This window comes from Nuphar pumila, chromosome 12 (assembly GCF_984573655.1).
Source record: "Nuphar pumila chromosome 12, dmNupPumi1.hap1.1, whole genome shotgun sequence".
Lineage (NCBI taxonomy): Eukaryota > Viridiplantae > Streptophyta > Magnoliopsida > Nymphaeales > Nymphaeaceae > Nuphar > Nuphar pumila.
Window position 1 is genome coordinate 52,973,881 of NC_143260.1, and position 13,430 is coordinate 52,987,310.

Sequence of the window (13,430 nt, forward strand, 5' to 3'; positions counted from 1 at the left end):
TTTATAGACTTTACAGTATATATATATATATATATATATATATATATATATATATATATATATAAAGAGAGAGAATGGTGTATCTACTAAATCGTTATCTACTCAATGAAAAGTCAATAAAGCTAGTTGTTGGATCTCATTTAGATCCAACGGCCATCAGCTACGGTATTTAAATAAAAAAAACCACATTGAGTCCCCATGCTCTCTCTCTCTCTCTCTCGTTCTCTCTCTCCTCACTGCAAGCTCGGAAACTGAGTGCCCTAACCCGTGCCCCATCTCCCCCAACGTCTCCTCTCCCTCTCCCTCTCTTTCTCCCTCTCCTTCTCGCTGCTCCCTGTGACCATCGTCGGTCGTCGCCTCTGCTGTGACGCCCAACTAGAGCTGCCCCTGTTGTGAAGCCCTGACCCAACCAGATCTGCCCCTGTTGTGAAGCCCTGACCCAACCAGATCTGCCCCTGATCTAAGGTATAGCCCCACCGATTGAGATTTCGGTTAATATTCAATCCTTCGCAGTGGGTTTTTGTTTGTAAGCTGATTTAGGCAGATTTCTCCTATTTTTCTGTTTCCCCATCTGAAATGTTTAGAATTGATTTTAAACAAACTTGCTTTGTGGTGGTAATAAGGAAATCAAAACATTTTTGGAAGATAAATGCTATCAAATGAACTATGTAATTTTTCCTTATCTACTATTGGCTAGGGTTTTGTTCATTTTTCATGCATGTAAGCCACCTTTTTTTGGAGATGGGTATGAGAGTTTTCGAGTGTATTAGGAAATAGGGTTTTGAGAACTTTGCATCTCGCCATTGTATTTCCTCACATCTGCTAGTAGATTTTTGCTCCTTCGTTTGTGGACCCAGGCCTGAATGCAAACCACGTAAATCTTATGTCTTCTCTTTAGCTAGTGGTTTGCTTTATTTGACCTAGAACCACTCCAGGAAGGAAGATGCCGCTCTGTCACCCTTCCAAAATCTTAGATTTACACCCTCAGCCTTTCAAAAAGCTCTTTTCTTCATTCACTCGACTATCTACATAACTCTCAGAGAAGAGCTATGTTATATAAAAAAAAAAACTATCCCTGCAAGAAATCTTAGCCACTAAGTAATTAATGACCCATTCAATCACGACCTATCACATCAGTTTTTTAACCAATCAGATTCAGGTTAATGCTGCACAACTCTTAGATCTAGATAGTTGAGTCCAAACAAACCTTAGATGTAATAGTTCTACATCCAAGACCAATCCAAAACCTCTATAAAATAGAGGTCAACATCCCTATTTCAGCATATAAACATAAAGTGTTGATCCTTTGAAATTCAAATCTGACCAAGACGTGCTTACTATGTTGAACCCATGTATATCATATAAATAAAAACCCTTACTTACCCTGATGTTCCTTGCTGAACCCAGACCCTTTCAGAGCCTCAACCTAACTGAAGCTTAGCGGATCCCTTGTTCGTTTTTCAATGATAACAAGCCTCAACCGGTGCTCCATGTGGCACAAGCATGATGGCAATTTTCAATTTTTATAAAGAAAAACAAAGTTTGCGCTATGCTATCATCAATACAAATGCTGCACAACCACAATTAGAACTCAAATATCGAGGATGCACTGCCCTGGTGGAGCATTGTACAAGAACAGCAGTTTTGGTCGAGTCGACTCGACCCTTTTTTTACTAGTTGAGAACAGAATAGTTACAGTAGGAAAAGCTGTTTGAAACCAAACAGCTTGCTCGTTACATCATTTATATTTGTTTATCTATTCTAAGTATAGAAAGCCAACTATATATATAATACTTGGATACATGAAACCAACCTAACATAATTTAAGACTATTAATATTATGTGGACAAAACCAAGTGATTTAATTACGTATGTAGAGGTGACAGCAGAATGGGAAGGCCGAACTGAGGTTGCAGGGTGATGGAGGTAACAGGCGCATGCTTGTAATTGGGTGAAAGAGAAAACGAGAACCTCTGCAAGATCATGACTAACACCAGCTTGGCTTCCAACATGGCGAAGTTCTGCCCAATGCATGTCCTCGGACCAATGGAGAAAGGCAGTATCGCGTTCGGATGCTTAGCTGCTCTTGCTAAGCCTTGAGAAAATCTAAAGGGGTTGAACTCATTAGCATCTTCGCCCCAGTATTCCTTTTTCCTGTGAACCATGAGGACGGGTATAGCAATTTCAACATCCTTTGGGATCATCACGTTGCCCACCTTCATGTCTTTAGTGGATTTCCTTAGCATCTGGACGACAGGGCAGTATAGCCTGAGGGTTTCCAGGAGGAACATCGTAACCTGAGAACCGCACAAAAGAGAGAGAAGTATGATCAGTCTACTCTGGATACGGAATGACCCAAGTTCTATTTGCAGATAGTGAGATGAATGGCCTTTGTACAACCCTTTTTCTATGACCTTTTTTTTTATGCTTTCCACCAACCAAGTATTCGATGCATTGATCACATTTTATCCTCGGGTTGGTGTTATGAATGGGATTTATGATACAAGATCGTAGTGAATAATATGGTACACGTACGGGCAAGAGCGTCTTCCGGCTGTGGTGTATGGTCTATGATCCTTCAAGCTTTGGAAAATAAGAATCAACACCAAACACACTTAAACAGGCGCACATACACACAATATCTCATTTTGTGACATGTTAATTCTGGATTCACGGTGAAAAAGGAATCAATAGTTTTTCAGATGATCAGATGAGGTATATATATATATATATATATATATATATATATATATATATATATATATATATAGAGAGAGAGAGAGAGAGAGAGAGAGAGAGAGAGAGAGAGAGAAAGAAAGAGAGTAGATGTGTTCCTTAGGCTTCCTTTTTCGTTAGATCTCATTAGCCCCCTTAAAAAATTATAGTTTTATGTATTTTTCTCACCTCTAACACCGTAGATGTGATCTATAGGTTTCGTTTAGTGGGAACCGGCTTTTGGATGGCCTGACCTTAGGTTTTTTCTGGTGATCCAAAATCAATGGCTATGAAGGTACCAGTTTTTCCCGTCTCAGAATAATATGTTTTTTTGTTAAAAAAACATGATTGAAGAATCGATTTCCACTAAATCGAGCATCTAAACACATCTAACTATTCAAATCTATCATAAAACACTTAAAACTTATGAGGCAGAAGGAGGCAGAACCAGAAATGGGGCTTAATATGTTCAGTTCTCTCTTTATCTTTAAATAGATATATGGTTAATCTAGCATTAAACCACTTAGTTTTAACATTTGATGAACTGAAACTGAACAAAATGATACTTTTGAGAATAATGAGAATAAAAGGTTACTTTTTGAGGTAAAAACAAGTAACTATGATAACTTCATAAAAAAATGTTTGACTTTTCAATTCCCTCCCCTTATAATGCTCAAAAAAGTAATCTTGTATTTTCAAAAGTGCCATTATTTTAAAGGTGTTTTTCATAAAGTTGAATCTATGGGTTCAATGGTAGATTAACCCATATATATATATATATATATATATATATATATATATATATATATATATATATATAGAGAGAGAGAGAGAGAGAGAGAGAGAGAGAGAGAGAGAGAGCAGTGTGTAGGTTCAAGACAATCCTAAACAATTTAAAAAGAACATATTTATAGGTGTTAAATTAATTTGAACTTACAGTTATATTTTAGAAAACATGTTTTACATAAAGGTAAAAAAAATCAGCAGCTGATATCATGCTAAAACTTGATGAAAAAGAAATTTCCGACTAAATTGATTTGATCTAAAGCACAATTTTCAGCAAATAAACAATCATAAAGACATCTACATGTTCATATTAAGCAAAGAGTACCTATAATTATGGTTTTCCAAAGTGTTAAAGACATTTAGGAGAAAAAACTATTTAGAAGTTACTAATCTGAAATATGCGGGCTTTTGTGTGCATGGAGATTTTGTGTTGTTTTTCCAAATCCGACCTTCCAGATGTGCTCTGATGATTTTCAAATCTTAAAAAGAAGTACTTGCAATCGAATGATCCAAGAGCTGGTTCATGTAAAACCAAGCATGTATGTCACATCCATACTATCATATTTGTGGGAAATTTGGATATAATTTATATAAGATTTTAATAAAACCATGCTAGAAGAATTTAGTTGGTTCAAGTACATGACAAGGTGCTTAAGTAGAAGTGTAGAACCAATTGTAGTTAATTAAAAATTGCGACAGAGATATTTTGTTCGAAATTTATCCCTTTAAAGGGATGCAAAAAAAGTTTAACAGGAGAAATTATTCAAGCATGGCAACAGTCAGCGGGACTAGTTCTATTCAAATCTAATCCACGGTTGACACACTCCAAACTTTGATGACATTGCGAACTTATCCAATGTTCACATCAAGGCTATTAAGAAGAGTTGCTCGAACCATAGCCACAAATATCTACGATATCTTGAAAATGTCAGCAATATTTTCAGAAGCCAGTAATTTTTGAAAAATATATTAAATTTTAAAAAATATGACCATTTTTAGAACATTGCAAACAATTTCAAAAACTTCGTATTTTATTTGCAGTTCATGTAATTTTACATTTTTAAATTTTCTGTTTGCTGATATTTTCCCAAAAAATTTCCTAAAAAAAAATTTATTTATTCGAAGATTTTTTTGCTCGCTGACACATTGCATACTTTGCATATGCTTGAACTTGTAAAGGCAATGATCAAAACAAAAACAAAAAAAGGTGTAAAGGAGCTATTTGGCATACCAATTTCAACTTTCCAAGCATATCTGCGTCGGGAATCTCCATTCCACACACACCAACCGCTTCTTCTCTCAGTTTCTTCTGCCATTCAGGATAAATGCTCAATAGGAACATGACCCAAGTGAGTAGATTGGAAGTAGTCTCATGCCCTGCGAAGAAGAAGGTCATGCACTCGTTTATGATCTCATCCAGACTCATGCTTAAATCCATCAGATGACCTTGACTCCTGTCTTGACCTAGTTTTGATGATTCCATCATCATCCCAAGCAAATCATCCCCAAAGTCTCCACTCTCCTCTGCGCCTTTTAATCTGGATATGATTATAGATTTGAGTGTGTTCTTGGTCTTCTTTTCCAGTTCCCACATCCGACGATTGGTCTTTGTGGGCAAATATCTTTGCAACAAAGAAAATTAATTAGTACAAGAGATGCTCTATGGTTTATAGTCACAAGGGGCATATATAACATTGCAAACATGACCAATCAATGGTTTGCAACTTTTTCCAGTGATATAGTAGCTTGAGAAGCATTTTCTCATTAAGGTTTGTGGAAAACTTTCATAGGAAAATTTATTCTTTAATGAAAATTTTGGTGACTCTCTCAGAGAAAATTGATCTACTCATTTGCTGTACCCTGCGAAGGTTACAACTTCCCGAACATAAACCTAAGAACTTCTTTGGCTGCAAACATGCACCAAATTTGAAGGTTTTAGCTTTGTCAAGGACTTGGTGAAGAGAAATTTAAGAATTTAGTACAGATGCCTTAAGGATGATTCCAAATTGCACAGAGAAGGGGGAGGATTTAGAGATTACTGTAATCCTGGGAAAAAGATGTCTGTAAGAATATCAGCGGCCAATCGGGTGAGCTCATCTTGTGCTTCAAAAACTTCCTTGCCTTCAGCATAACTGCTTCCAAATGCAGTGTGGGCAATTATATTTGCTGTTAGGGATTTTAACTGTCCATGAACTTCCAAATCTTTGACTTCGTGTTGCCAAACATCAAGCATGGAAACGGTGCATGCTGCCATCCTCTTGGTCATTCCCTAGAAAGGAAATGTAGACATACCATGGAAAAGTTTGATGCTTAATCCAATAAAATTATAAACAAGTAGAGATGTGAGACATAACAAAACTATAAAACCAACAGACATTTGAAACTTATGCAATATAGAATAGCAACAGGGATACCACCACCAACATATCATTACAAAGTGGCAGCAGTTTAGAAGAAATTGTGGAGTTTTACACTCCCAACATCAACTCAGATGCATGGTCAACCCATAAGGGGGGCATCTAAGCCATTGCAGTGGTTTCTCCACACTAAATAAAAAAAAAATACTATGGGCAGTGAATTTGAGCGAAGTAGGTTATATGTTACCTCCCCCCCCCCCGAACAGGGCATCTCATGCTCAGGGGTCCCAAAAAGCACCACATATTTAAGCATGTGTGTCTCGTATCTCCATATTTGTCAGCATTAATTAGCGTTGGAGTTTGATGCGATTGCAAAGACTTAAGTACCCTATCCTCCATTGGTGCAAAAAAAAAATGACGATTTTAGAAAAGGAGTGGTTGTAAAGACTTAAGTGCCTCGAAGATGATTATTTAAGACTCAGTCTCTGCACTACAGAATTATTCGAGAAAGAAATCTCCCCTGGAGGAGGCCATGAACATCAACCTTCTCACTCTCTCTCTCGCTTCTCTTTCTGCTTCTGTGCACATCCAGCAGAAGATCCTACATTGCTCCATCAAGCACCGACTGACCTGCACATTGACTATTGTGGAGCCTGATTCAGAGTTTTTACTCTTACAGGAGGAGGGTTTGGGGGCTCCTCCCAGCGTGGGTAACATCATTCATCTAAATGAGTTGTGGATCCTGATTCAGAGTTTTTACCCTTATAGGAGAGGGGTCTGGGGGCTCCTCCCAGCGTGGGTAGCATCATTCAACTTGAAGAGTTGTGAAGCCTGATTCAGAGTTTTTACCCTTACAGAAGAGGGGTCTGAGAGCTCTTTCCAGCGTGGGTAGCATCATTCAACTTGATGAGTTGTGGAGCTTGATTCAGAGTTTTTGCCCTTACAAGAGGAGGGTTTGGGGGCTCCTCCCAGCGTGGATAACATCATTCAACTTGATGAGTTTTGGAGCCTGATTCAGAGTTTTTGCTCTTACAGGAAGGGGGTTTGGGGGCTCCTCCCAGCGTGGGTAGCATCGTTCAACTTGATGAGTTATGGAGTCTGATTTATAGTTTTTGCCCTTATAGGAGGGGGTTTGGTTTTTAGTTAAAATGAAGAATAAAATGACCATATAAATCACTGAAAATTTACAGAAATAAAGTAGACTCAATAACGAAGACACCACTTTTCACAGATTTGGAATATGACCTCCGGTTAGGGAGATATAGACTTGACAAGTTGATCCTAATTCGAGTAGCGATTTACAGCGATTTGCTTACTGAATAACACTACAAGCCGCTATAGTGATTTGCGAAAGACACTACAAATCGCTATTGTGAGATTCAACAACGCTATAAAACGCTGTGGGCTCGATGGAGATCCAAAAATACTACAAATCGTTATAGTGATTTGCGGAATATAATACAAATCATTGTTGAAAGACCCGATAACACTATAAATTGTTGTGGGGCTTGTTGGAGACCCGAAAACACTACAAATCGATGTAGGAAGGTCCGACAATACTACAAATCGTTGTTAAAAGGTCGGATAACACTATAAATCGTTGTTGGGCTCGTTGGAGACCCGAAAACACTACAAATCGTTGTAAGAAGGTCCGACAATACTATAAATCGTTGTTGGAAGACCGAACAACACTATAAATCGTTGTGGGGCTCGTTGGAGACCCAACAACACTAAAAATTGTTGTAGGAGAGTCATTGAAAAAATCATGGAAAATAAACAAAAAAAGAAAAATAGAAAAATCGCGGGAAGGGGTGTTACGAAAACCTCAAGCAAGAAACAACCGAAGAAAACATGAGCCCCACGATTAAACAAGACACTTTATTGCTATTTTTCGATAGTTAAAAGAGGGGAAAAAATTATATAAGGCCCCAAAAAAAATTGGCCCGGGGGGCGCTGGCCCCCGAGCCCCCAGCGAGGGGTGGCCTCCCCTGGACCCCCGCCCACTGATTGCGCAACGGGACTCGCGTCGGGGGGGGACCCTCTCATGTAAGGGCAAAAACTCTAAATCAGGCTCCATAACTCATCAAGTTGAATGATGCTACCCACGCTGGGAGGAACCCCCAAACCCCCTCCTGTAAGGGCAAAAACTATGAATCAAGCTCCACAACTCATCAAGTTGAACGATGCTACAGTCAGTGTGCAGGTCGGTTGGTGTTTGATGGAGCAATGTAGAATCGTCTGCTGGATGTGCACAGAAGTAGAAAGACAAGGGAGAGATAGTGAGAGGGTTGATGTTCATGGTCTTCTCCAGGGAGAACTCTTTGCCTCTCTTGATTTCTTCTCTAGAGAGAGAGAGAGGGTTTTACAATGTTTTACGGAGAAGGAAGAAGAAGAAAATGACGATGAAAAGTTTTAAGGTTCATTTCGTTGTGTAGACTTTGAAGAGTCAACATCATCCTCGACTTTCTGGATGGAGGACATGTTTGTCCTTTTTTTGAACCGCTTGTTTTTTCTTTTTTGAATGAAGGGTATTTTTGTCATTTTCTCAAACCATCGTTTTATGAGAAGAATAGCAAGAAAGGGTACTTAAGTCTTTGCAACCACACCAGACTCCAATGCTAAGTGATGTCAACATACACGGGAATACGAGCCCCATGTGCTTGTATACGTGGTGCTCATTCAGACCCCCGAACACAAACGGATTCAGTGAATCATGAGGGAGAACATACACCACCCTCTCGAATTTGAGGATCAGTAGCAAGATGGTATTTTAGATGAATTACCATCCAAGGCCATAGGGTGCAATCTACTTCCCAAACAAGGAAAGAGTATCAAGTTGGTAAAGTCTTGCCACTCTTAGGGCCCATTTGCCTCAGAAAGGGTTTATATCAAACGGGTCTGAACTCTCAACTGCATCCTCTAGCTAGGAATCCTTGTGTATGGAATTTTAATGAAGCATAATGTTGTAGGGCATTGATAATTTGACAGTCAAATGTCAAAAAATCAAGCTGCTGCCGGACACCGGGGATCCTAACGACATATAGCCGGAGCCAGCGTGGCTATGTCTCTGATCCTGGGGCGGTTTCTCCGTGTAAATATGAAAAAAAAAGAGAAAAAATAGACTAAATGTAAACTCTCTCGCTTATGTGCAATGTGCCTGTGACTACCAATAATCCAAACAAAAAAAAGGCACAGTAAACAAAATGGTTTTTCATGCAATTTTTAAAACTTTTATAAAGGAAATAAAGATTTAATAGTTTTTTACCTAATACAAATATGTTATTATAGTAGTATTGAAACTAGGTATGGTACCTGTTTTCTCCATAATAAAAACCAGTTTCGTGTACCAACGGGGGCTCTTCTTGGTTGGTAGGAGCTGTCAGTGCACGTCTTCTTGTGGTGGGACGTTGCAGGTTCAAACCCCCAGTTTATGGACTGATGGGGATCAGCCTAATCCCAGCTTGTCTTTCAAACAAAAAAAAACCAGTTTTGTGTTAAATTGAAACTCAGTTTCACATTTACCAGAAACGAGTTTCTTCTTTTCCGGCCGGTATCAGTTATTGTACCAGTACTAGTATGTCTGAAACGGCAAGCGCTGGGGTATATAGCGTTCCATTGCAACTATGTTATATAGACACTTTAGTGTGTGTATGTGTGTGTGTTTGATTGCCTCAAATCTGAGATTTGATGATCAAATTTGGCATGCACCCATGCCAGATTCTGAGTTTTTACAAACACAGTTCAAAATGCCCAAGTTTTCTTCATATGAAGCCTTCTTGGATCATATCGAGCCTGATCCAAGCCCTCCTACTGCACCCACCTTGTTGTGATCAAGTCAAACCGAAGGCAACTCAAACTCACCTTGGTGTGTTAGGATGACCAGGTCAATAGGTCATGAATGAAGACTAGTTTGGTGAATTCACTCAAAGCTAGCAATTATTGGTGAATTCCTGCTTGTTAGGATCACAAGAGCAGGTGGGATGAGGGTTTTGTATGGGCATGGGGATGAGATGCAGGTGGGTGAAGTCATGCATGTGTGTAGGGTCGCTCTCTTGCACATGCATTTTGTCAGTTACCTGGCAATAAAAAGTTAAAAGCGAAAACTTTTTTACCTCACAAACTTGGGAATCAATGGCAGAGGTAGGGCTGGTAAACGAGCCGAAAGAACCGAACAGGGAGTGTTTGGGATCGGCTCGTTTACCAGTGGATTGAGCTCGTGGCTCGGTTCGTGTTTGTGTTTAGCAGAGCCGAACTCAAGCTCGGCTCATCCCTGAATGAAACTAGCTGAACACAAGCTGGCGCATGCAAAAATATTCTATGTTATTTATAGATATAATATATATTTTTTATGTATTAAACTTCAAATATATAATTTTTTATATATTACACTTAATAGTTCATATTATGTATATAATTTTCATCCATCCTACTCTTTTTATACATATTTTATGCATTTTTTTATATATTTTATTTTAGATATATATTAGACATAAAATATATATATAATTTATTTATACGAGCTCTCCCAAGCCGAGGCTCGACTTGTTTAAGCTAAACGAGCTGCATGTGGCTCAGCTCACCAACTACACGAACGAGTTAGTGACGAGCTGAACCGAGACGAGTGACCAGCTTCTCAGTTCGTTTACCAGCCCTAGGCAGAGGATTCTGGTGCTGCCAATAGGATGGATCTGGATCTCATCAAAGTGGATCCATATCCCGGTCCAATCAGTATGATGCATGAGCCACATTATATTGGAGCGAGTCTATGTACCATAGTGTCAAAAAGTTACAAACGGAAAAATATCGGCAGTCAAAAACCGGGGAGATTTTGAAATTTTTCATAAGTCTAGCGTATTTTTGGCAAAATCTTGGCAATAAAAAATAATTTAAAAAATATAAAAAATAATTTTTACAAGACAACATAAATAAAATATATTTAAAAATAAAAATCTCTGGGGTTTTCAAGATAAATATCTGTTAAAAATGTAAATCTCCCGATATTTGTTAAGCTTTGACGAAAAATTGAGGTTTTAAACTTTCAAGCAATTTATCGCGATATTTGTCACAGAGCTATATACTAAACATGGATCGAGGATCAAGGATCTCGTCTGAGTTTTATGATACTGTCGGATCCTTGGATCTGAGCCGAGTTTCATGTCTAGTTTTCAAACGCCCCCCTAAGCGACTCAGTCATTAACTAAACTCGGCTTCAAAAAATTCCCATTAAATCAATATGGACTTTATTCTACATATAGAATAATCCATTAGGCACAAATGGTGCACCACTACGCCTTCTATGACCTTGAGATATAGCCATATATGCTCACTAGGGCCACCATATTTGGGCTCTTTTTGAAGGCCGTGTGTCCGAATTTGAAATGAGAATTCAACACGGTAGTCAACTAAATGTTCAGGCTTTTCTTCAAGCACTAAAATCAGCTTGCTTAGCCAACTGTTTAAGGGTGCCAAAGCTGGTGGGGATGGAAATAAGGCTTTGTTTAAAAAACATTAGTTCAAGGGAGTTCATGCATTTGAAAAAGTGGCAGCTGCTAAATCCATTATTTTAGTGAAAATATAAGGGGGGGGGGGGGGGACACTATTTTTAGTGCAAATCTAGAGGCACGAAGAGAAGATGTCCCTCCTGTGTCTATATGGTCTTTAAAGTTGTATCTTTGACCGTGTTATTATACCGTTCTTGGATGCGGTTGTACTTAATAAGTTGCAAACTGGTCTATATGGTATAATAACACGGTCAAAGGTACAAGTTTAAAGACAGATATATGGGATGAGTGGAACCCAACTGGTCTATAAGGTCAGTCTCCTACCTTGAGTTTGTCGACATTGAAAGCAGGATTGACAACCCGTCTGTGTCTGACCCAGTCTTGACCTGTGACAAGAACCAATCCCTTTCCAAGAAAGGCTTTGATTGAAGGTCTAGCATCGATCTTGGTGAAGAATCCAAACTTGTTTGATAATATGTCTCTGATCATATCTGCATCCGTCACACACAGCCTGGCCTCCACACCATACCAAAGAACAAACATCTCCCCTGCGAATCACCACAAATTTTCCAAACCGTCCGTTGTTCATTCATATCCCCCAGACACAAAGCAAAGCAATAAAGCACGAGAAGCTCAAGAAAACGGAAATCGGAGGAGAAGACAACACCATATTGTTGGGTCCACTTGTGGTAGGCAGGCAGCGCTCTGGGGACTATGTCATGTGAGAAATCATCCATGGGCCTTCGTCTCGCTTCTTGATTCATGCTCTTGATCTCTCTCAGTGAACCCTGTAGAAAGTTGTACTGCGGACCCTTGACCCCTTGCTTTGCAAGACTCCTCTGTATTGCGAAGGGCTTCCATACTAGGAGGACGAAGAGTCTCCAAGCTATGGCCATCCCCATAACAGTTAGGCCTAGCACAACACTTTGCGTGGAGAATGTGAACTCCATTTCCTGTGTGAATGTGGGATTGGGGTGAGAGAGAGAGACTGGTGGAAGCAGAGCAGATATCCCTCCCATTATATTGCCGCAGCGGGCATGCAATGAGGTCACTGATGATGTCACTCCAAACCTCTTTTCATCCACACTTGCTGCAAAGCGATAAGAAAGCCTTGGCTGGGGCCACATGCTTACTTACATAATACGATTTGAAATGTGAGGGCTAGTGGTGCCGGCTTTGCCGTAAATAAATAACAATTTGGCGAGCAAGCTGATGAAGGCAAATTTGGCTTGGACCGGACCCACATCATCATCATCTACTAGCTATTTGTCGCAACCCAATGCAGTTTATGTGCACGTGGGTTAGGATATTAATTGGATTCGTATTAACAACTTAAATGACAAATTAAGAACCGGACCCGTCTTTTTTGTTCATTTAAACAATTTAATTGAGACGTAAAGCTGATTTTATTACTAAGATTAATACAAAACATCATTTTTAACACTTTTCACGTCGTCGTAAAGGATATGCTTATTCATTTATTATGCAATAGGGGTAGTTTTTTAGTTCCTAGCTCATGGCTCTACGGTCTTGATTGAGGTCTCTCTTTCTGTTTAACTCAGTTGTTACCCAAAAGATAAGTCTGAATGTTTTTTTCGAAAAAAAAAAACAATTCAGCTTTTTGGGCTACACATCACCATCACGATAATTACAAAGATCACACCACACTAGCGGATATAGGCAACAAAAAACTTTGTTTTTTTTTTATATATAAACTGTTTCAAATAAGCTTGTTTATTGTCATATCGTTATTATTTATATTTAACAATTTTTTTTTTAAATTAAAAATTTTAAAATAATTTGTAATAAATAACTCATTTTAATAAATAAAATACTTCAATGATCGATGAGTGATTGACTGACACCTTTTAAAATTGACAACTCATTATCGTTTATTTTACTTTCAAAAGGGTTGTTGTCAGTATGAACGTGAATCGACCTAATGTCTGGACAGTAGATTCACCTGAATCGCCAATACCGATACTGACAACATCTCACGGAAAAGAAGAAGTTACCATATTTCCAGCGCCCTGTAGAATGGGTCGAGCTGATTTAAAGCGATTGCTTACAG

At 38.8% G+C, this 13,430-nt stretch overlaps 1 protein-coding gene across 1 annotated transcript; it reads right to left on the reverse strand.

Annotated features, from left to right (window-relative positions):
• Nucleotides 1-1,642: 1,642 nt before the first annotated feature.
• Nucleotides 1,643-12,346, reverse strand: LOC149820909 (cytochrome P450 709B2-like). Its single transcript, XM_089982618.1, has 5 exons — nt 12,027-12,346; nt 11,684-11,907; nt 5,541-5,770; nt 4,733-5,123; nt 1,643-2,297 (listed from the first exon to the last, which is right to left on the reverse strand). Exons 1-5 carry the CDS (start codon nt 12,307-12,309, stop codon nt 1,866-1,868), a joined length of 1,560 nt encoding a protein of 519 aa, XP_089838744.1. The 5' UTR covers nt 12,310-12,346; the 3' UTR covers nt 1,643-1,865.
• Nucleotides 12,347-13,430: the final 1,084 nt, after the last annotated feature.